Source organism: Eulemur rufifrons, chromosome 15, assembly GCF_041146395.1.
Source record: "Eulemur rufifrons isolate Redbay chromosome 15, OSU_ERuf_1, whole genome shotgun sequence".
Lineage (NCBI taxonomy): Eukaryota > Metazoa > Chordata > Mammalia > Primates > Lemuridae > Eulemur > Eulemur rufifrons.
In genome coordinates this window covers 81,387,264-81,404,487 of record NC_090997.1, presented here as the reverse complement: position 1 = coordinate 81,404,487, position 17,224 = coordinate 81,387,264, and the positions used below count along the sequence as shown (strand labels likewise).

Genomic DNA, 17,224 nt, shown 5'->3' with positions numbered 1-17,224 from the left:
AGATCCACTCCCTCAAGTAAGACTTGTAAATGTTTAAATCATTGTTAAACTGTAAAAATAATGAACCAGCCCTTTTGGTAAAATAATTTATACCGAAATAATAATAATGACAATTCACCTCCATAAGAGGACTCTTTCCAGGCTCCTGAGGAACCAGCTGTAGCGTCCCCCTCTCAGAGGTCTGAGAAGCCATTGTGAGGGCCCCTGCTCTGTGCTTCCAGGTTCTGGCCTCACCACTGCGTTGGTCCCCCACCCTAGGGGGTAGATGCTTCCTACAGTTACTGTTAGTGTTAACGTGTTTGTTGTTTTGTTTTTATTTGTATGTTTTGTCTTTTTAGTTCTCTAATATCTCTTAAAACAATTTCCCAAATTAATTTCTTTCTAATTTTCCTGACTGGACCCTAACTGAAGCAATTAAAATTTATAAAAATATGCTGTAAAGTAATTAGTTCTCCATCTGGGAAGAAGTTTGGAAAGAGAAATTTTGTAAACGCAGGTGAACATAAAAAGGAAACCCAACATCTTCCAGTCATCACCATTCACCAAGGCATTTAATTTTATGAAGAAAGTCCTCAGAGAATGTAATGCAGTTAGATTTTACCAGTTGATTTAAATGTGAATAATGTGATTCTATTTTTACAAATATTTAAATTCTGATGTTCTCTCAAGTGTTGTGTATTTTATTTTATTTTACTTTTTTGAGACAGAGTCTCACTCTGTTGCCCGGGCTAGAGTAAGTGCCGTGGCGACAGCCTAGCTCACAGCAACCTCAAACTCCTGGGCTCAGGCAATCCTCCTGCCTCAGCCTCCCGAGTAGCTGGGACTACACGCATGTGCCACCATGCTAATTTTTTCTCTATATATTTGTAGTTGTCCAGCTAATTTCTTTCTATTTTTAGTAGAGATGGGGTCTCGCTCTTGCTCAGGCTGGTCTCCAACTCCTGAGCTCAAGCAATCCTCCTACCTCGGCCTCCTAGAGTGCTAGGATTATAGGCGTGAGCCACCGTGCCCGGTCTAAGTTTTGTGTATTTAAATGTGATGATTTTGTGGTCTTGATGGCTGATAAAATTATCAATGGAAACTACCTGAAGCTTAGTGTCTGGAACTATGGCACATTGATAGAAATGCCTTTCCCAGTGATCATAAAAATACCCAGGTGGTGATTGAAGATTTCAATTTTCATCCTGGTTGTTTCAAAACATTGCTGTTTTTGCTTTTTACTTGGGCTAGGACCTTTATTTGAAAAACTGTAGATTTAAGGAACTGCCGTATGAAGGAATATCACTGACTTGTGCATCATAGCAAAAGGAAAAGACAGAAATTGAGTCAAACTTTCACTGGAGATTAAAGAATTAGCTAGCCAATGAGCTTGTGTTAGATTTGAATTAAATTTTCTCCTTCCTCCCTCCCTCCTTCCCTTCTTCTCTCCCTCTCACTCTCTCTCCTTCCCTCTTTTATGTTCTTCCCTACCTTTGACCTTGTGTGAGGCTAATCCATGTCAGCTGTCTGAGGCCATAACAATGATAAGGCAAAACTGATTCCCCCTCCCGGAGCCAATTCTCTGGTGACTTACTGTAATCTCTTGCTGGCAGCACACTGAAGGTTGTGAAAGGACACCTGTCAAAAGCAGGACACAAGGTACTGCTGCCTCAAGAGGCATATTTTGTGCATAAATACTGATGACAGCACAGTCTGCAAGGAGCCTACCTACAGCAGTGTGGGCCTAAGTGCATTTACTGGAGGGAAATGAGCAGGGAGGAGAGCGAGGGAGCACAGTGCTCATTTGCCTGGTAAGAAACCTTGGAACAGCAGATAATTCACCTTTCAATGACGTTAACTCCAAATGACCTAATTAGCCAAATTTTAATCAACCAAAGGAGACTCTATTAGGAGAGAAACAAGTCAGCTAGATTTATTTTTTGTTTGTTTACTTGCCATTTTGAAAGAAACCACACTTAAAATACTGACTTATAAAAATGTCTGGATCTTTTTTTTAAAAAAATCACTGAGATTCTAAAGGGCAATGACAGGAAGACCCACAGCAGGTCTTTCTTAAATCTTATTCACAAATAATCTCCTTTTCCTTTTTAGGAACTATTGTATGAGTGAGATATACCAAAGTAAGATAAAAATTATTAGTTTTGCCGAAATGGCCCCAGAAGTGGAGTGTTTGGGCTATGAAACCATTAAGAAAAGAAAAAATCATGCCCGATAAAACAGGTGTTTAATCTCTCTCCTAATTTTTTTCATTTATTTACAATGCATTATTGTACTTGTTATATATTTCTCCTTCTTATTTGAGGGAAATACATATTTCCTCATATGATTTTAGGCATTTAGTACTTAAGGGAAAAATTATTGCCTAATTTCTTTTTTTCTTGAAATTCTGAAAAGTTTTTACATTTTCATAATCATTATTTCAGAGGCCTTTGTCTGTTTCATTAGTCTGCAATCTTTTCCCTTAAAGAACTAAATTTGAACTAAAAAACTACACAGTTCTTGTTCTTTTCCTCTACAGAATTGTTAGCAAATGTGTCTTTCTGCCTTCTAGAAGAAATAACTAATAATTTCCTATGCTTTCTGATTGTTTGCAATGTAATAATTAATTTTGTCCTTTGTTGCTGACTCTAGGGGAAATGTTATTGGTAAAGAAAGAAAAAGATAAAACAATGTCCAATGATAAAAGTGAGATATCATACACGGGTTAACTTTATTTTATTAAAAAATTGTTATGTATATCTTTTTTGAAGATGACTCTCCAAAGAAAAGGAATCTCTATTCTGTTAGGTTTTTTTTAATTTTTATTTTTTTTTTTTATTATTTTTTTTTTTGAGACAGAGTCTCACTCTGTTGCCCGGGCTAGAGTGAGTGCCGTGGCGTCAGTCTAGCTCACAGCAACCTCAAACTCCTGGGCTTAAGCGATCCTACTGCCTCAGCCTCCCAAGTAGCTGGGACTACAGGCATGCGCCACCATGCCCGGCTAATTTTTTGTATATATATATTTTAGTTGTCCATATAATTTCTTTCTATTTTTAGTAGAGACGGGGTCTCACTCTTGCTCAGGCTGGTCTCGAACTCCTGACCTCGAGCGATCCACCCGCCTCGGCCTCCCAGAGTGTTAGGATTACAGGCGTGAGCCACCGCGCCCGGCCTCTGTTAGGTTTTTATGTAACAAACAAAACTCTAACTCAATTTGATTTCCTAACAATTCCCTTTTAATAAAGTAGTAGTGTAGCAGTCATATTTGTGTTTGGTTGCTTGCTTTTTTAATTTTAATTTTTGGCCAAGAGCTTAAGATATGGATTTAAAATTATTCTTATGTTTGACATTACCTTAACAATTCACCTATGTAGTAATTTTTAAAATAAACATGTGTGTCTATCTTCTTGTCTTAATCTAACACTTAGATGTTTAAATATTCTTCTGTATATTGAACTATACAACAGGAATATAAGAGAATACTGTTCATTTCTAGAAGTTGTTTCATTTCATGTTTTTTTTTTTTAAAGAAATTCACTATATAAACTTAGGATTAGGTTTTTAAAAATGAAATTTAAAACTTAAAAAACTACATAACGAAGTATACTATTTTGCATGGGGAATGCTATATCTATGGATATATAGTGACAAATTTTTAATTAATTTTGTGGTGGTTGTTAGCTATGTTTAGAAATAATTTTAAAAAGAACTTTAAAGTTGATTTAATTAGGTGTTTAAGTTTTCATTACTTTCAGCCTCTTAGAGCTTAGGAACCAAAGTGGAAAGTGATCAAATAATTTGTGCTGTGTGTTCTGATTCATAATCTGTACTTTATGAAGGAGCTGAATGATTCTTTGTCCTTCTTACCTGTTACTTCCCTATGGTTTGATTCCTCAAGTTCAACTCAATTGCATAACATTTAATTGGTACAATTAAAAAATATCTAAAGAAAAGTGTAATCTGAGAAATTAAATTACTGTATCCAGAGCAAATAAATGTGCCATAATCTTAAGATTTCAAATAATATAAAGGCATTGGAAATAACTGCTGGGGTACTCTAACAAATAATGGAAATACTATTTTCAAAGGTGCTTGTATTCTCACTAATATCTTTTTCAAGCAAATCTGGTGAGGATGTGCTCCTTGTGGTCCATTTCCCCGATAGACCAGTGAGTTTTAGTCTATTCTCAGGCCAAAGTCCACTTTGGCCTTAGATCACACAAATGCTTGCCATTGGTCAGTAGAATTACACGTCCAGCTCTGACTGGAAAAACAAATGAAAACCCATGTCATACTCTGGGTGAGTCAGTCTCATTATTTTCACATTATAAAGGCAATAACATAAATGATTCGAAATGACAGATTTAACAATAAGCCGTCATGTATTTTACATTTGTTACCAAAGGTGAAACTTGAAATATGAGGACAAGGGGACCTCAACCTGAATTTGGATTCATGAATGCATCTGCTAAGTGAAAGGAGATAACCCCCGAGATTTACAGAATCTATTATTTGAGGTATTTTTCCTCCTTTTTTTTTCATGTATAATCTTATCATCTTTTGCATGTATTTAGTTTGCCATAATATTGCTCTAAGTTCTAAAAACTGCTCTTCACCTTGGAAAGAGAAATGTTTCCCTAATCGAATAGCACATAGTAAGTGACAGGATCAAAAGCACTGGCAAAACAAATGCCCACAGAGAAATTTTTTTAAAAAAGAAGCAGCATAATTTTCAGATCATAATTATTGCTTAAGCTGAACATTGAATAATAGTTCCACAGTTCTTGAGGGGATTTTATCCAAAAAAATCTGGCTAATATAAATGAGACGGGAAAAATTCTTGATCTGCCGTGAATTTGGAATTCGAGTAAGGGCTACATATTAGCGCAACTGGAACATGCATTCACTTATGTTACTTACACATTGGATGATTGAATACGAATTCCATTTTCTTTAACCTTTTCCTATTCAAGGAGCAGTCCTGGGACTAATAGCATTGGCATCTCCTGAGAGCTTGTGAGAAATGCAGACTCTCAGCCCTACCCCAGAATCAAAATCTGTGCTTGGAAACGATCTCTAGGTGATTTTTGTACATATGAAGTTTCGGGAAGCAATACTCCTGGTCGGTAGGGAATTCAAACTTGGTTTGGAAATGCAGGCTAGCTGGGCCTCTCTAAAACATTGTCTTGCCCGTGAATGCTATTGTTTTTGTTTTTTCTTACACATAAAGGAGAGGAAATACCCACTGGACAAAGATGATGTATCCACCTGACCTCCGGAAACCCCCGGAAGTACAGTTTTGCTTTGCTTTGGTTAACAATTCGTGCCCTAAAAATGTGAGGTCTGTGCCGAGTGTCTGGGCCATGTACATGGTCATGATCGGGGCTATAGTGATGACCATGCTGGGCAACGTGGTCGTGATCATTTCTATCGCTCACTTCAAGCAGCTCCACTCCCCGACCAATTTCCTGATCCTCTCCATGGCCACCACTGACTTTTTGCTGAGCTGCGTGGTCATGCCCTTCAGTATGATCCGGTCCATCGAGTCTTGCTGGTACTTTGGAGACCTCTTTTGCAAAGTCCACAGCTGCTGCGACATCATGCTCTGCACCACCTCCATCTTTCACCTCTGCTTCATCTCAGTGGACCGCTACTATGCTGTTTGTGACCCTCTGCATTATGTCACCAAAATTACCATTCCTGTTATAGAGGTCTTTCTACTCATCAGTTGGTCCATTCCCCTCGTTTTTGCCTTTGGCCTGGTGTTCTCGGAATTAAACACAATTGGTACAGAAGATTTTGTTGCAGCCATTGACTGCACAGGTTTGTGTGTGTTGATATTTAACAAGCTCTGGGGGGTACTGGCCTCTTTCATAGCTTTCTTTCTCCCTGGGACAGTCATGGTGGGGATTTACATACACATTTTCACAGTGGCCAGGAAGCATGCTAAGCAAATTGGCATAGGTCCAAAACAGGCTGGGGCAGAAAGCAAAATGAAGGTATCATCCAAAAGAGAAAGCAAGGCCACCAAGACCCTCAGCATAGTCATGGGAGTGTTCGTGCTGTGCTGGCTGCCCTTCTTTGTCTTGACCATCACGGACCCTTTTGTTAATTTCACAACCCCGGAGGATTTGTACAATGTCTTCCTCTGGCTGGGTTATTTCAACTCCACTTTCAATCCCATTATATATGGCATGTTTTATCCTTGGTTTCGCAAGGCATTGAGGATGATTGTCACAGGGATGATCTTCCTGCCTGACTCTTCCACCCTAAGCCTGTTTCCTGCACGTGCCTAGGCTGTGCACCTCATTCACTGAGATTCCTTTCTGGCTGAGAATCCTAGATGCCCTCTCTCCACAAAAGTAGGAACATGGCTTGACTAGACAAGGAGGTTCTTCCAGTTGGTGTAAAGGACCCCTAAGCAGGAGCAATGGGTCTAGCCTTCTGGGCATACCAGAGCTACAAAGGTGGTCAGTCCATTTCTGGGCTTCTGGGGAAGGCACCTCCAACAACAACAACAACAACAACAACAAAGCTTTCTCCCAAAGCTTACTGATTCCTGAAATTCCAAAGTTAGGGATTTAGATTTTCACTTCTTTGGCTTAAATTGAATAAGAATTTTCTCCCTTTAACTTGTAAACATTAGACATGGAGACACAGTCTTTCCAATGATTGATGGCCGTATATAACTGAGTTTATCTAAATCTTTCTTGAGGTTATCACTACTTATTAGGGGAGTGGGAGAGAGCCTGAGAACACTGGAAGCTTGAGTTATGGAGCATGGGAGTGACATGGAAGAGGAGAAGGAAGCAGACAGTTGTAGTTACTTCCAATTCTGTCTTAAACCTCTTCTCAGAAAGAATCGATGTGAGATTTGCAAATATTTGATAAAATTAGACTGTCTTCCTAAATGAGAAGAACAAATAAAGAAAGAGTTTAGGAAAATATTCTTTCTCCCAATATATACTTTTGATCTATGCATGCATGCATCTTGTGTGTTTACATACAGGGGACATGCCCATTGTCTTTGGATGTGTGTGTACACATGTTTATTATTCACCCAGATTGAACTTCATTCACAAAACTGAAGCCCTTTCCTTCCCCTAGAGTTTTAGGATAGTATCTGTAGACTCAATGAACATATCTTTTCTGTGTCTTTTTTGTTCTTCTCTTCTTCCTCTTACCCTATGAACTTATTTCAGCAAATTTTGTCCTTTATAATCTTCTTTTCATCTTTTACACCATCTCTTTGTCTTTCTAATCCAGTGGTTCTCAGCCAGGGCCAATTTTGCCCCTTGAAGACATTTGGCAATGTCTGGAGACATTTTGGGTTGTCACCTAAACATGCTATGATGCACAGGACAGCCCCCCACAATGAAGACTTATCTGAAAAAAATTTCAGTAGTGCCATGGTTGAGAAATCCTGTTCTAATCTAATTTCATAGCTTCAGTCACCACCTCATATAGATTACTCTCAAATGCATTTATTTTCAGCCCTATCATTTCCTTCAAATTCAAGCCCCTCATTGCTTACTATCAGTGGAGTATCTTTTTGCATGTTCCACCAAGATCTCAAACTCAACTTATCCAACATCTTTCTTCTATGCTCATCCCCACAAGCCCTAAAACCATCTACTTTGTAACAGAGTTGGTTGTACACAGGTATGTTGGTTCCTCATTTAGACTATAAGCTTCTTGTGTGAGAGACTATGTCCTGATACTATTCACTTCTGTAGCCAATAGTGTCTGACATAGTACCTTTCCCATAAAAATCTCTTAATACATTCATGGAATAAAGGAAACAACATTTTGAAAAAAACAGAAGAAAGAAATTCAAATTCACAGAAATAAACAGCAATTAGAAAACAAACATGGCGGGGAAGTGAGGGCTCCTCTTGGGAGAGAAGACGGAGGAAAGATCCTATTTGTAAATAAAATATTAAACTGAATTTATTTATTTATTTATTTATTTATTTTTGAGACAGAGTCTCACTCTGTTGACCAGGCTAGAGTGAGTGCCGTGGCGTCAGCCTAGCTCACAGCAACCTCAAACTCCTGAGCTCAAGGGATCCTCCTGTCTCAGCCTCCCGAGTAGCTGGGACTACAGGCATGCACCACCATGCCCGGCTAATTTTTTCTATGTATATTTTTAGCTGTCCATATAATTTCTTTCTATTTTTAGTAGAGATGGGGTCTCGCTCTTGCTCAGGCTGGTCTCGAACTCCTGAGCTCAAATGATCCGCCCACCTCGGCCTCCCAGAGTGCTAGGATTACAGGCGTGAGCCACCGCGCCCGGCCTTAAACTGAATTTAATTTCTGTTTTCATGGGCTTTGGTCACATGTGCCCTTTGTTGCACTGGGGACTTTCAGGACAGGGCTAGAGGGGCACACAGTGGAAAATGACTAACCAACCCAAGAATATTTGCCACACCCAGCATGAAATTATCATGCCCACATAGTGAGCTTCCCAAAGATAGAAACTAAGTTTTCCCTTCCCTTTCCTAATGCCTCAATAGTGCAAGTGGTTTACGGAAAAGTTTGGTCATGTGGAAATAATGTTGACTATTCTATGGATTGATAGATTCTTTGGGAACTTTCTTAAATGAAGTTGTTAGCTAGAAGGACACTTTCCATCCAATAGAACATACCCATAAACTTAGGATCTGTTTATATGGATCTGGAGCAATTTATTTGTCAACTTTTCCCTATTTTGCAGGAAGCAATGTTGATTTTTATGATAATAACTTTAAGACACTGGTAGGTTGCAAAGAGAAAACATATTACCATTACTACAGGTTTAATGTTAGGGATATTTTATTGCATATTAATTCTTGTAGTAATATAAGAACATTTAGTTAATCAAACTCTCTTCATCCTCTGACCTGATCAAATGACAGCACATCTCTGTGTAGGACATCTTGTCCTTAAAGTTTCTAATGTTCATGTACCTCAATCCTAAATGCTTTTATGAACCATTTGCTTTTTTGAATCTACCCTTGCTCCTGTATCTATTTGGAAACTACTTTTTACTCCAAAATACCTTTAATAACATCTTTAATCAGTGGAGAATTCCCAGTACTCTCTTGATCTATGTGTTCTTTAGAACATCTGTGGATTTCTGAGGTCAGTACTCGTAATTTGATAACCTGAATACAACATTTTAGGAGCTGAGATGTTTCAGTAAATTGCTATAATTATCACAGGATAGTATTGGAGATAAAAATTGGATTTTGAGATGCTTAGCAGAATGCTGGTTTATTCTCTTCTGATTATAGTAATTTAATCCTTTAGGAGATTTCCTTTGCTCCTAATCCTGAAGGCAATTCAGAGGCTAATGTACTCCTCCTTTTGAGGAGTCAAAGGAACAGAGTTCCTCAGGCTTCAGGCCCAGTTAGACCTCATCCTAGGTCCTGATGGGACAGTAGAGGACCCTATGATGACAGGAGCATTTTATAATTCCCTTTCCACGATCAGCTTCCTTTCCTCTTTGGGAGTTAAACAAGGATTTAAACTACTGAATCTGAGGGACTGAGTAGGAAGAACAGCCATTCATTCAACACATACTCATTTTCTTATTTGATCTTCAGAATAACAACACAAAATGTGTGACTTAGTATCAAGGAACTGGGGTCTGAGGTCATAGCATGGTACTACTTATACACCAGCATTCTCTTTTGCCCAGTAGTAACAGAGCTAAACAGAGGAGAAATGAAGGAGCAGGTGGAAGCTTCTGCTGCGGTCATAATCATTTCATAACTTACAAAGGACCTTTGCAATTAGCAAGGGTGTCCATGAACATTAGCTCAATTGTTTCTCATAACAGCTGCACATGCTCTTCCTCGGCTAGTTGAAGGCGAAGCAGCCCATCATTATTCCTTATCCAACACCTCTCTTTCCAGGACTCACCTAGGTTGAACAGAGCAGCCAGTATCTCAGAAGGATGGTGACTACCACAGACACTTTGCCATCTGTATTAAAAGCCACTCAGTTATTGAGCACCACTAGATGCCAAGTGTTGCACTGAGTTCTTATGGTTCAGAGATGTATAAAACTCAAACCTTGGCCTCTGAGGACTTATGGCCTAATAAAAGAGACCATAGCCATTCAGTTACAATGCAGGGTAATATGTGTTACCATAGAGCCAAGCACAGGAAGCCACGAGAGCATGGGGAAAATAATTTAGCCTGGCTTGGGGTTTCAGAGAGACTTCCTGCATTATAGGCCAAAGGAATGTGTCATCAGGTTGAGTAAGTGAACCAGAGCTTCTATTAGAGTTGGGAGAAAAATTGGGGAAGTGGAGTTGCACATCAGAGAAGTCACTAAGCCAACTTCCTGAAGATTATTAGCCCGAGGGAGCAAGTTGGAGGAAGCACTGCCAACCACTGAGATGGGACTATAAAGATGGACCTTGGTGGGGAGTCTGTGGTGAGCTATTTCCTCTGGTTATGTACTGCTCTGTGATCCTTATCCACGAATTTGGTGGTAGACCTGAGTCCACTGTCGCTCAGCAATACCAGCAGTCAGGAAAGGTGCAGAGTGGAGAGGAGTGAAGCCAGGCTGGAACCTGTTGGGTACCTCTGTCTGTCTGTCCGTCATAGTCTCTGCCTGCAAACACCTTCAGAAGAATGGCCACAGCTTCATGTCTGCTTTCCAAATCTCACACATGTTCCTCTAGCCTGGAATCTTGCCCATTTTTAATTGGATTATTTATTTGCTTTTTTGCTGTTGAGTTGTTTGAGTTCTTTGTGCATTCTAGACATTAAGCCCTTGTCAGATATATAGTTTGCAAATATGTTCTCCCATTCTGTAAGTTATCTCTTCACTATGTTGATTATTTCCTTTACTGTGCAGAAGCTTTTTAGCTTAATATAGTCCCATTTATATATTTTGCTTTTGTTGCCTATGCTTTTGGGTTCTTCTCCAAAAAATCCTTGCCCAAATCAATGCCATGAAGGTTTTCCCCTGTTTTCTTCTAGTAGTTTTATAGTTTCATGTCTTAGATTTAAGTCTTTAATCCATTTTGAGCTGATTTTTTGTATATGGAAAGAGACAAGGGTCTAGTTTTATTCTTTTGCATCCAGTTTTCCCAGCACCTTTTATTGAAGACTGTCCTTTCTCCAGTGTGTGTTCTTGGCACCTTTGTCTAAAGTTAATTGGCTGTAAGTGCATGGATTTATTTCTATGTTCTCTATTCTGTTCCATTGGTCTATGTGTCTGTTTTTATGGCAATACCATGGTGTTTTGGTTACTATAGCTTTGTAGTATATTTTGAAGTCAGGTAGTGTGATGCCTCCAGCTTTGTACTTTTTGATCGAGATTCCTTTGGCTATTCTTTCTTTCTTTGTTTTTGTGTCTGGTTCCACATAAATTTTAGGATTGCTTTTTCTATTTCTGTGAGGAATGCCATTGGTATTTTGATATAGATTGTATTGAATCTGTAGATGCTTTGGATAGTATGGACATTAATTCTTTTAGTCCACGGACATGAAATATCTTTCCATATATTTGTGTCCTCTTTATTTTTTCATTTTTTCATATTTAGTCTTATTTCATTTTTAGAGATCTTTCACTTCCTTGGTTAAATGTATTTCTAGATATTTCATTTGTTGGTAGCTTTTGTAAATAAAATTGCTTTCTTGATTTCTTTTTCTGATAGTTTGCAATTACTATATAGGAATGCTACTGATTTTTGTATGTTGATTTTTTGTCCTTCAATTTTACTGTATTTGTTTATTAGTTCTAACAAGTTTTTTTGTGAACTATTTAGGGTTTTCTAGACACATGATCATGTCATAGTAGCACAACTTCTACATTGGGTTGATCCTCATGTCTCGTAACAGATTTGGTATCTGGGTGGTAGGAGAAAAGCTGCTGATTAAAGCCATACTATTGAGTGATTTATTGATAGCATTCATACAATGTTAGCTTATTCAGGGCATAATCAATTACCTGTTTTTTGTGTGACTAATATGTGCCAGGCACTGTGAGAGGCATCAGGCTATACTGGTAAATAAGACATAGTACCTCTTGCCATAAAGATTATGCTTGATGGGGGACCAGAAGTAAATGGTAACTTACAATCCAGTGCCTTAAGGGCTGCTATAAAAGAATGAAGTGCAGAGTGTTAAAGAAGCACATGGATGGAACACATCTGGAAATCAGGAATTAATTATTACAACATGTAAGTGCAGTGCAGAGGAAGCTATGTAAGATGCAGTGGGTAGATTTGAAAGGGATCAAAAAGTTCCTGTATTCAAGACCTTTACCAACACACTGGGATAAAACATGAATTCCTTAAGAACTATTAAAAAAACAACATAAAAAAGAAAATCAAATGGGTGATATAGAGTATAACTTCAGAAAAAACGCAAAATAAAGAATGTAGAAGAAATTAATATTTATTGATTTCCTACTATACTACAGGTGAGTAGTATAATTTGTTTTATTTAATCTTCTTAACATTTTAGTACCCCCTATATACCTCTTATTATTAATAGAACACCTAATCCTTAGGGAGGTTAAGTAACTTTTCTAAGATCACATAGCTAATACGTTAGAAGCAGGAATCAAAACCAGGTCTATCTTTCTGTAAAGCCTGTGCTCTTTGCATTTTGTCTAATGTTTACCAGGGTTTCCCCTTTATGTACATTTAGTTTATCTTATTGGATTGCAGAGGCAATACTAAAAGCAAGTATTCTTGTACTCCATAAACAAGTTTTGGAATTGCTTCTTAATTTGTATATCTAAGAGAGTTGCTTTTACTATTTTTTTCTGTTAAAAATAAACCCTCACTCCATCAGCCCTTTGTAATGGTAATTGCTATTTAGATCACAAATATGATTAGAGGCAGTTCTTGAAAACTCACTAACTGCCTGTCCCAAATACTGCTGAACAAGTATGGGTTTCATGAGGGGCCTCAGCTAGAATTTTCTTCCCTCTAGATATTTCATATCAGCCTTTCTCTCCCCCTTACCAACATTTAGAGCTTATTTCAGGGGAGCTTGACACTTCCTTTTATTAGAAAAACAACATTCCTGTCCTGCAGCCTAGCCTAGTAGTTTTAGTGTTATTTAAATAGCAAGTATACTGTTAAAATAAAATCCTAAATCTAAACAATATTTTGACTATCTTGTAAATATCTTCCTTCTCCCTCATTTCCCATTTCTAAAATACACAACTTCTTTGATAAAAGCTTTTCACTGGAGAATCAGTGAATCCCTTAGGTAAGCAAGAAAGCTTAGAAGATCCAGAATCCAATTACTTTTCCTTTTGATTGTGAAGTAACTGCAATGTATTTCTAAAAGTCAGGGTAAGAGCGGGTAAGAGCCCTAACTTGAAAAAGTTAATGGTGGATCTCAACTAGATTTCCATTCATAGTCTTGCCTGCCTAATTCAACTTACTACAACTTACTATATAACAGAGACTATTCTTAGCACATTATGAATTTTAGTTCATTAATTTCCACAAGGTGAAATTTAATTGTATTATATTCAATTGGTAGATGAGAAAGTTGGGCACAGAAGGGTTAAGTAATCTCTGACATAGAGATCATACAACTGGAAACTGTCTATAAAATTCTACATTTCCAAATACATTTGTGATTACATACTGAATTTAAGTAGGTTTGATGTAACCTATCCCAGAACCAAAAGCCTTTGTAGAAGTTCCCTTCTTCAACCCTATTCCAGTTATAAGACATTTGCTTGTGTTTTTCACAGTTCTTAGTCAAATGAAATATATAGGGCCACAGAACTCCCTGGCAGATTATATGTAGATCATGATTTTTAAGCTAAGGGGGTATCATGGTACATAGTACTGCAGGATCCTTTCTTGGTTTGATTATGTGCTGGAATCATAAATCTATTTATAAACACATAAAGTTTTATGTGTTTTATATGTGAAACAATAAAGTTTTATATGAGAAACAAGGCAAGTTGCCAGCAGCCACCAGGCCACAGGGAGCTTTGCTCTGGAACATACTGGGCTGAGCCAGGGCTTTGTAGAGAAGGGAGAGGTGTAGGCCAACCCCCTCCCTCCCCCCGCCCCAACACACACACACACACACACACACACATACACATGCACTCACACACACACTCTTTTTGACCTGCCCCAACTGCTCCTGTAAGTCCCTCTGGTAGATGTAATCTGGCATCACTTTAGAATTCTGTAATTTTCACAACATCAGTTGGACATATATTGTGAAATGATTTCTCCCTGACCATAAAGAAGCGTGCCAGCTTCTAGGATACCAAGAAACAGAGACAGCAGAATATTATGGAACCTGTTATTTTCAGCAACAATATCCCTGTAAGATAGACATATGAGTATAATCGTATGCTCTCTTACCAGTGGGGAAACCAAGGGAGAGGTTAGGTGATGGTACAGGAAATCACAAAACAGGATTTTACTATTCTGCCTCCAGGTGAACTGTTTCATGTACCATGCTTGCTTTCACTATGACAAAACATAGAACTCAAAAAGAACACCATGATGCAGCCCACATGGGGGTCACTAATCTCCCCTTCACGAACCGAAGGACTTGCGATCAATTATTCTCAACTATTTCTCATGTTGAAAGAAATGTACACAATAATTCAAAAGCAAAAAGGACATATGGAATTTACTAAAAATGAAATTAAATGAAAGAATATATAGTAGTCATCAGCAGGTAGGAATATCTTCATAAATATCCCAAAACTTGGGAGTTTAAAATATACATATATATGTATATATGTCTCCAGTGTCTTCAAATTTCATCTCTAATTAACAGTCAGGGTAAATGATCTTATATTGAGAAGGAAGCTTAAATAACTGAGACTTGTGAATAGTGCAAACTAGGTCCCTTGGTACCCCTTCACTCCTTATTTGTATCACCCCACATTAAGGGGTAGTTTCCATTGAGAGTATATAATCATTAACTGATCGCACACCTACCATCTTCGTTGATAGAAGAGGACTCTACGTTTCTCATGTCCACCTGCTACAAGAGAGACTTCTTCCCATGAAGTGATTCCTATTCGTACCTGTGTAAGTAGCTTAGAAACGCTGAATTCAATTTATTAGAATTTGTTTATTAGTGCACAAGCTAGTGTTGATAGATAAAATTCTACTTTATATCAGATAGTTCTCTCAAAACGGGTAAACACTGTGTATTATCTTCAGAAAATGTGCAGCATTCAAAACTAAAATAAGGCCATTTTCTATTTTTTTTAGTTATTTGCATGCTGCATTCTTCTCTTGGAAACAGTTGACATGTAATTAAAACCTTAATCTGATTATTTTGTTGTCAATTTATTTAATTCTTGAAGGGAGGAGCTAGAAGTCACTCCTTCCTTAAGTAATAATTTAGTAACAAGAATTAATTCATCACTTGATTCAGATCCTTTAAACCTCACTTTACATTTGACAACAAGTACCTTATCAAAATGGAAGAGACATCCTCTCAATACTTTTATGCTACCTACCATAACATAATCAGTTTTTCTTAGGGAAACATTTAGCTTATATCATTCTTTTTCCTTAAGGATATTGTCTACACTGGTTTCAAAGTGCCTGGTCATATGAACCAGGGCTACCATAAGTAATTCAGGAAACCTTGACTTCCATGCTGCCTTTGATTTTCAGGGCGCATTTGATTTGGTACCCAGGGAAATTGTACTAGATTCCAAATTGCCCTTTAGTGTCCTCCTCTTGATCTCACTTTCTGCTTGTTTAGCAGATAAGGAATTTTTTTCTAGTGGAGAAGGTGGCCGGTTCCCAGACAGAAGGGAAGAAGAGAGACCATAAATGAGAGCTGTCCTCATCCAAGCTGTTGAAGAACACCCTACAGCTTTCTGCTACCAGGTGAATGGGTCTTGCCCCAGGACAGTCCATCCTCCGGGCATCCAGCTGGTCATCTACCTGGCCTGTGCAGCAGGCATGCTGACTACAGTGCTAGGGAATTTGTTTGTGGTGTTTGCTGTGTCCTACTTCAAAGCACTTCACACCCCCACCAACTTCTTGCTGCTTTCCCTGGCCCTGGCGGACATGCTTCTTGGTCTGCTCGTGCTGCCCTTCAGCACCGTTCGCTCCGTGGAGAGCTGTTGGTTCTTCGGGGACTTCCTCTGCCGCCTGCACACCTACCTGGACACCCTCTTCTGCCTCACCTCCATCTTCCACCTCTGTTTCATTTCCGTTGACCGCCACTGCGCCATCTGCGACCCCCTGCGCTATCCCTCCAAGTTCACAGTGAGGGTGGCCCTCGGGTACATCCTGGCGGGGTGGGGGCTGCCCGCGGCTTACACTGCCTTCTTCCTCTACATGGATGTGGCAGAGGCAGGGCTCAGCCAGTGGCTGGAAGAGATGCCTTGCGTGGGCAGTTGCCAGCTACTGTTCAATAAGTTTTGGGGCTGGTTAAACTTCCCCGTGTTCTTTTTCCCCTGCCTCATCATGATCAGCTTGTACGTAAAGATCTTTGTGGTTGCGACCAGGCAGGCTCAGCAGATCAGCACGTTGAGCAAAAGCTTGGCTGGGGCTGCCAAGCGCGAGAGAAAAGCTGCCAAGACCCTGGGCATTGCTGTGGGCGTATACCTCTTGTGCTGGCTGCCCTTCACCGTGGACACCATGGTCGACAGCCTCCTTCACTTTGCCACACCGCCACTGGTCTTTGACATCTTTATCTGGTTTGCTTACTTCAACTCAGCCTGCAACCCCATCATCTACGTCTTTTCCTACCGGTGGTTCAGGAAGGCACTGAAACTCACCGTGAGTCGAGAGGTCTTCTCGCCGCAGACACCCACTATTGATCTGTACCAAGAATGACTCCTGCCACTAACTGCAGGCAAGGGGGAGAGTCTCAGAGGATGAGTGGTGTTGCAGCCTGGGCTGGGTGGTGTCATGAGTTTGTGAGACTGCTTCCGGGGCAGCATGCTTTGAGTGGAGGAGGACAACAAACTTCCTAATTTGGAAAGAGGTAGAGCACTCCTCTCGTTCAATGTTTCTATAGTCAAATGCAGGAAAAGGAGAACAAGAAGTCCTTTTATCCGCTGGATAAGCCAAAATGCTGCAGATGTTTGGCTCCTGATTTGTTGCTTCCTTGAAACAACTAGGAGGCAGGGATGGGAGGAAAAGAGCACTGATTTCTGAGTTCTCACTGTGTGTGGTGCTGCCACATGGCAGTGGGCGGGTTAGACTTTGAGTCTTTGTATAATCCCCCCTCCTGCCACAGAGTTTTCTCATCTAGAAAATTAGGAGTTTGTACTG

The 17,224-nt window shown here is 39.3% G+C and overlaps 2 protein-coding genes across 2 annotated transcripts; both read left to right on the top strand.

Moving 5' to 3' along the window:
• Nucleotides 1-5,234: 5,234 nt before the first annotated feature.
• LOC138395796 (trace amine-associated receptor 4-like) lies at nt 5,235-6,275 on the top strand. The gene has a single exon (XM_069488718.1). It carries the CDS (start codon nt 5,235-5,237, stop codon nt 6,273-6,275), a length of 1,041 nt encoding a protein of 346 aa, XP_069344819.1.
• Nucleotides 6,276-15,715: 9,440 nt separating this feature from the next.
• TAAR5 (trace amine associated receptor 5) lies at nt 15,716-16,857 on the top strand. Its single transcript, XM_069488801.1, has one exon. It carries the CDS (start codon nt 15,770-15,772, stop codon nt 16,781-16,783), a length of 1,014 nt encoding a protein of 337 aa, XP_069344902.1. The 5' UTR covers nt 15,716-15,769; the 3' UTR covers nt 16,784-16,857.
• The last annotated feature ends 367 nt before the right edge of the window (nt 16,858-17,224 follow it).

Excerpts from the sequence above, each read along its gene's own strand:
- LOC138395796 (XM_069488718.1), top strand. The coding sequence starts at position 5,235 with ATGATGTATCCACCTGACCTCCGGAAACCCCCGGAAGTACAGTTTTGC.
- TAAR5 (XM_069488801.1), top strand. The coding sequence starts at position 15,770 with ATGAGAGCTGTCCTCATCCAAGCTGTTGAAGAACACCCTACAGCTTTC.